The 7286-nt window shown below is 50.1% G+C and overlaps 1 protein-coding gene across 1 annotated transcript; it reads right to left on the reverse strand.

Annotated features, from left to right (window-relative positions):
* Positions 1–311: 311 nt before the first annotated feature.
* On the reverse strand, positions 312–7246 carry MTF1 (metal-regulatory transcription factor 1; the record flags this gene model as incomplete). Its single annotated transcript, XM_009079407.1, has 7 exons — positions 6781–7246; positions 3344–3582; positions 2668–2799; positions 2109–2182; positions 1465–1598; positions 889–966; positions 312–479 (listed from the first exon to the last, which is right to left on the reverse strand). Coding segments are annotated over exons 1-7 (1239 nt in total), but the record flags the coding sequence as incomplete, so codon positions are not given.
* Between the last annotated feature and the right edge of the window lie 40 nt (positions 7247–7286).

The following is a 7286-nucleotide window of genomic DNA, read 5'->3' on the forward strand; positions in this document are numbered from 1 at the left end:
TGCTCAGAACAGCCCTAGACAGTGAAATCTAGAAGCAGGTGCAAATTCAGGAAGCTGGTAACACTGAGCTCTACACACAGCCTGACTAGCTCTCTCTAAGGAGCCTTTTATCAGCCAGTTTGCATTGTGCCCTCAAGAGGGAACCTTGCAAACCGAGTGGCGTGGGCAGTCCGAGAGCTCCAGGGCCAGCACCGCAGGAGAGTGCGCTAGGTCACCTCCCCTGTCGCCGAGGGTCACACCTCTGTGCACACCCTGCACTCCTACACCAAAGAATTTCAACACTGGAAGCTCTGTTCTCTTCTTAGAGCTACACTAAGCTTCCCTGTGACATGCTGGACTAAGTGCGTGCACACAAAGCTCTCCCGGCGACTCTTACCTGTCTGCTGAGAGTCATCCTGATTTGCAGTATGGTCTGAGCTCTGAAACATGGACTCGAAGATGCTTGCTGGTGAGATTGTGCTGAGGTCCTGCCCATGTGTCTGCCACAGAGCAAAAGAGGAAGACATCAGTGCTGTATCTCAGGTCTCCATAAACTCTGCACAAAAGCAGTGTGTGGATGTCAAACACTTCTCCAATGACCCTTGAGAAAAGGCAACATACTTTACCTATGACACTTAGCTTTTATTACTCATAATCAAATTTACCAACATAACAAGCAAACCCTTACAAAAAGAAGTAACTCCTTCAAAAGTTAAGTATGTTCCTCTGCACCCACACTGAGTTTAACCTCTAGTTCTTGTGAATCAACAGTGATCAAGCAGCAAGAACATTACGACAGTAAAATCAGATGCAGAGCCCTCAACAGCAGGTTGAACTGAGCACTGCACACTTTGGAGGGAAAAAGCAAAGCTCCAATGAGGATGAGGCAATTCCAGGACAGAAACTCACTGGATTAGAGTTCTCCCGCAACTCTGAATCTGTTGATATGAGGCTTAAGTCACTCAGACACAGTGAGTGACTTGTATCCTGCAAGAAAGAACAAGATTTTGAGTTAGCTATTGAAAGAATAAGGTCAGAAACGTTTAGAGTCCATACAGCTCTGCCTACATAGAACTTTTTACCTGTATGGGACCCAGGTATCAGTTCTAAAATCAAAGAAGCAATGTTTCTAAGCAAAGGACGTTTAGCAGCTATCAAGGACTCTTAACACCTCTCTCACATTACTTCCAAAGTCAAATAGCCTAGAATTTAGAATCAGCAGAGGAATAAATCAGCCTATAGACAACAAAAAATGAAACCCTGGTAGTTCACATCTCTCTGCACACACTTTACTACACAGCATGGGTCACCACCAAAGCACACGAGAGGCTGATGGATACACCTGCCCACGTGCAGCACACTGAGCACTACGTTCCCTTCGGCAATCCCAGTCTTAGATGATACACCTTCAGAACAAGCTGTAGCCCAAATTATTCCTTTCCCAAGGCAGGGTTTATATCCACCTCACACAGAAGTGCTACTAACCTCAGACACGCTGCTATTGGGAAGTGCATTATAGGTATGTCCCTTCTCATGACCTTTCATATGACTCTTGAGACTGTACTGGGTACTGAAAGTCTTCTCACAGCCATTGCTGGGACAGAAGAAGGGTTTCTCCCCTACAGGTAGCACAAAACACATTTAACAGACTTACAAACATCCCATCAGACACTTTGAAAGCACCTGAGAGAGCAAAACTACTTCATACAGACAAGACATTTCATGTCCCTTCACACACTCAGCATTCCTGGGAGTCCTGCAGGTGAAGGCTTCTGTTTTACCTTGGGCACTGACACACAACAGGTAACTGTCATGCATCATTACTGACACGTTCGTGAAACACTCATTAAATTCAAGCATAAATCTAAGTGCACAAACAGAATATTGCAGGAATAGGCAGGAGCAGGAGTTTGCACTCAGCCTTGTTAAACTCATGAGGGCCACATGGGCACACTGCTGCCTGCAAAGGTCCCTCTGGATGTCATCCCCTCCCTCACGTGTCACCTGCACCATCCAGCTCAGTGTCACCCCGTATTGCATATAACTACACATTCATGTCAGGATTCTGAGAGTTCATACAAACTGAGTGAGCTCAATTAGACAAAATATAAAAACTCCTCAGGACTTACCAGTATGTGTCCTAACATGTGTTTTGAGGTGGTGGCTTGCAGCAAAAGCCTTCCCACAGCCATCATGCTCACACCTGAAAGAGGCATCACAGGAGAGTCAGCATCAGGCTGCTTGGGTGCATCAGCTACAACCTTAGATCATGCTCTGCAATAGCCTCAGGACTACGCAGAGCAGCCCAAGGCTAAGCAATATTAGTAACCAGGTACCTCCCAGCAGCTCTGGGTGGGACTTTAAAACCCAAGCATGAAGTCAGTCAGCATTTGGCCTCCTTCATGGAACACACACTGCATCCCAGCAGAGAAGCAGCAATGTGTTTCACAAGATGCTCTTTGTGGCACACTTTGATGTTTAGGAAAGTATCTTGACTATTCCTGCCTGCCAGGACAGTCATTGCACCCACTGTCAGAGGCAGTCGAGGGAGCTTCAGAGCGAACATGCCCCAGTGGCAGCCACCTTCCCTTCTCCCTCATGAGAACACCTTCCCACTCAGGGCAGTAACAGCGGCCTCTTGGCACAGGTGCCCCATTTCCTGGGCCCACAGAGCTGCCAAGGACTCACCGAAATGGCTTTTCTCCTGTGTGTGTTCGAATGTGCTTCCTCAGGTCACTGTGCGTCGTGAAGTATTTGCTGCAGCCTTCGGATTCACAGTTAAATGTTTTCCCTGTGTGAAGCCTCTGGTGTGCTTTCAACCTGAAAAACATGCCAAAGAATCCTCTTAGGACTGGTGGGATGAGACAGCCCTGGCCTGAGGCAAGCAAGCCATTCCTTCAAACGTGCAGGACAGGATCAAAGGCTTAACATATCCTGAGCGGAAGGTAATGAGCTCATGAAAGTGACTGTTATCAGTTCCAAAGTCCCCCAGCCAGGCTGAGAATCCCTTGAGTTCCTGCACCATCTTCGGTGCTACTGGAATACAAAGAAGCTAAGCATGCCACCACAGTCCTGTCATCCCACTCTCGGGAGAGCACTGCCACATTTGGGGGTTTAGAGTCATGTCTGTACCTGGAAGAAGCAAAACAAGTGTGTTCAGACACAAACACCAAGCAGATGCAACCTGCAGAACAGCAACAGCCACACCTCGAAGAGAACCTGCCAGAGCCTTCACACCTGTACGGCGTGTGTTGAACACCTCACCTGTACAGCCTGTAACACTTCTCACCTGTACAGCCTGTAACACCTCTCACCTGTATGGCATGTAACACTTCCCACCTGTACAGCCTGGAACACCTCTCACCTGTACAGCGTGTTGAAGGCCTTCTCACAGCCCTGCACGTCGCACTCAAACGGCTTCTCCTTGGTGTGCACTCGGACGTGGATCTTGAGGCTGTAGGAGGTGAGGAAGGCCTTGCCACAGCCCTCCTGGTTGCAGACGAAGGTGTACTCCCCGCGGTGAGTCTTCTGGTGCGTGCGCAGGTTGCCGGCAGTGCTGTAGGTGCGGGGACAGCCCTCGAAGGTGCACTGGTAGCGCTTCACCTGAGGGACAGAACACTGCATGCTCAGCCCTAATCATTCCTGCAGTCCGGACAGGATAGAACTGCAGTTACACATCAAAGACAATGGAACAGATTTTGACCCCCAAGCCCAAAATAAAAAGTTTATTGCCGCTTAGCTCTGAGATAACAAAGTTTCTGCTGCACTGGGTGAGGAAGGAGTGGCACAGAGGAAGGAGCTGGGCTTATGGAACACAATAGAAGGGGGAGAAGAAAATGTTAATTAAAAATGGTTCTAGCTAAGAATCTAACAGATCAGCTGGAAAGGCCATCAAGCCTGTCTGCTACCCCCACGTAGCACCTGCATTTCACTCAGCTGCTTCTAGCAGAGCTGCTTTTTTGTGGAGAAGGGGGACAACAAGGGAAAATGTACTGCCACAACCCTCTAAACCACTGCCCTGTCTGCTGAACTCCCATCAGCACCCTGAGCGAGAAATAGAGCCCATGACCTAACCATCAGTCCATTTATTGTTCACTTTATCCCCCAGACAGCCTCCACTGAGCTTTGCTCTTCCTGTCTGTGGTCACTGGGGCAGTCGATGCTCCCACAACAGGCTGGCAGCCACCTTCACCCTCCGGGAAACCTCAGACTTGGAGAGCATTAAAGCAGGTTAGATACACAGACATATCATGTGCTGGGTTTGGTGGAGTTGATTTCCTTCTCAGCGTGGGCTGTGTGCAGGACACAGGGTCAACAACACAGACACAGACTGTGTCAGTGCTCCCTGCTCAGCCAGCGAGGGGCTGGGGGTGCTCAGGGCACACACTGACGGACCTAGAGCTGTCCCAGACCAGGGCATGTCATGCTCAGCACTCAGAGCTGGGGAGCAGGAGGCAGGGGCACATTTTGTGTTCCCCAGTCAGTCAGGCATGCCAAAGCCTGACTGTGCTGGGCATGGCCGAGCTCCTGCCTGCCCAGGGGAGCTGGGGGATTCCTTCCCTCACTCTCATCCAGTCTCTCAGCGTTCTGAGAGACCCTATACAGAGAAGGAACAGCAATTTCACAAGCAACTTGTCTTTAATTGATAGTTCAAATCGGGCAGAAGTTCCCAACAAATGCCCAAGCAGTGCAGTACAGTTACAGCACAGCTGGGAAGTTTGGTTGAGCTGAGTCAGTCACAACACAGGAACAGAGCTCTGAGGTCAGACAGTCTGTTTTATTAGACAAGGAGGGGAACATTATCTCCCCAGGGATCACCAGATCCTCTACAATGTGTGTGCCAGTACTGAGGTAAATGTTCCCTGGTAGAGCTTTAAAGCAGCTGGAGATTAACACTTCACAGGACACTGCCTGGCACAGGCAGGAAACACCTCAAAATCATGGCAGAGGTGTTTACATTTAGGTCTAGAAAGAAAAGGAGAACATTAATTACAGATTAAGGGTTTGGGTCCACCTGTCACTGCCTGTATGTAAGGGAAGATGAACAGCACTGCGAACCATGACAAAGGCCTTGCAGAGCTTCTCATTCCTCAGAGGCCAAACCTTTACTTCAAGCATTATTCCCAGCACACTGCAGACAGCAGCAGCACCTCCACCTTCTCAGCAAAACAGAACTTCCCGGGAAGCAGCAAAGCATTTAATTCTCTTTTCACAGCAGGAACATCAGCACATCAAGTAAGCACTGATTATACACCCAGCACCACGAGGGATTGGTTTGAAGCCTGGCAACTACAGCAGCAAGTGCTCCAGGCTGTCACAGCACAAAACAAACAAGGCAGCACGGCAAAGCCCCTGACAGGCAGGACAAGGTGCTCTGTGGCTGCAGCACTTTGGCTTTTGGCCAGGTACAGTGAGCAGCTGCCCCTGCCAGGGCCATGCTCAGGGGACACTGGGCGAGCTGTAACTGAGCATTTACCTCACAAACAGGAACTCACTGGGCAGTACCCAACACCTCTGGCGAAGCAGAGCCTGACACGAACATCTTCATCAACTGCTCAGTTTGCCTCTAACCCCTCCTGAACTTACAATATCCCCCCAATGGCTAATTTTCCTGTGTCATCATTGAACAGAAAACTAATTAATTTAAAATACAAACTGTAATCACATTTGTTCTTAGCACCAGAATTACAGAGAGAGACATACAATAGAACAGAAAGAAGCTAAAGGTAACTAATGAAATGCAAAGCCTCCTCTTGCTTCATAAATGTTCAACCTAATGACTGACCTGACAATTTAAGACTTCAAAACAGTTATTTCAAGTATCAGAACTGCTGCAGATGTTTTGGAAGCACCAAGGAAGCTGTGGCTGCTGACTGTCAGAGAAGAGCCAGATGGTCAAGGGGTTCAGAGCTTTCCCTCCTCATCTCCAGACAACCCATCAGGCATTTGAGCCAGAGAGACAAGATGACAGTGTCACACACACTCACTGCCCTCTCACCATGGTGTCCATGCCTCTGCTCCAGAACATGAACTCCAGAAGTGGAAAACACACTCAATAATGGATTTCATTAAGAAATTCCAGGCGTCACAAGCTTCTTTAGGAAAGAGAGGTGAAGAAATGAAGTCAGTTGAGTGGCATAGGCCACAGGCCCTGCTTGTCTCCCACCCTCTGCCCTGGACACTGTAGTACAAGGCTCAGTGTCCCATGGAGGGAAAAGTACTGACAGCACTGACATGGAAACACCTCAGCAGCTGGACAACTGGCAACAGGTGACTCAGATGGGCTTGTTGAACAAACCTGAGCCCAGAGGCTCCCCAGGTGCAGAGCTGACCTCACCCCAGCCCCAGGTAACAATGGTTCCTGCCAATCCGAGTTATCCAGAGTGTTCCCAGCCAGGGATCACCTCCAATTCTCGCACGCTGGCCTGGATGTGCTGCCCTTGGGAATGTGGTTAACCCCAGAGCAAGGAGCTCAGGGTGTTCAGTTACCTCTGCACAAGGACCCAACCAGAATCAGACACCACTGGCACCACTGTCAGTGCCACATCCTCCTGTCATTCCGTGTCTCCCAGTGCTGCCTGGCAGGGTCACAGGGAGCAGGGATGTCCCTGGCAGCTCTGCCCAGCACCCAGCACTGCTGGTCTAACAGCCAGAGCAGCTGACTAAGAGCAACTCACTCCACTCCCAGACACCTCTGAGGACTAGGGAATCTCCAAGAAAACAGCCACGGAACACACACTGTCCAAGCCTTTAGGGTCACTCCAACAAGCACAAACTCCAGAATGACGCAGAGACACTTACTTCCTTAAGCTTAGTTTCTGGGCACTCAGACTGCAGTGTAAGTGTTGCTCCTTCGATGTTCCTTGGCATAGGAGTCGAACCAGGATTTATCGTTAGGTGAATCTGGTCAGGAGAAATAATGTGCTGCACGTAACCCTGGGACATTCCTTCATGATCTGCTATTAGATGAAATCCTTCGTCGTGACCCTCCGGTAGAAAAGGCAAGTGATCCCCACACTGTCCTTCCTCCTCCTCGTCCTCCAGCACGCTGTGGTCCTGCTCGATGAGCACAGTCGTCCTGTCGTACACCGTGCCGGGCGGGGAGGACACCAGCCCGTTCTTGTCGCCAAACCTTAGCATGTTCTCATCCTGGCCCAGCTCGTCTTCCTCCGCCTCATAGCAGATAACGTTGCCCTCGGGACTGTTCTCCCCCATGGCTCTCCGCCTCGCACGGCGCTACCGCGAGCTCGGCGCGGAGCGGCTCATCTGCAACACAAGGACGGGCGGGGGGTCAGGCGGCGCGGGCT

Source organism: Acanthisitta chloris, unplaced genomic scaffold (assembly GCF_000695815.1).
Source record: "Acanthisitta chloris isolate BGI_N310 unplaced genomic scaffold, ASM69581v1 scaffold23947, whole genome shotgun sequence".
Classification (NCBI taxonomy): Eukaryota; Metazoa; Chordata; class Aves; order Passeriformes; family Acanthisittidae; genus Acanthisitta; species Acanthisitta chloris.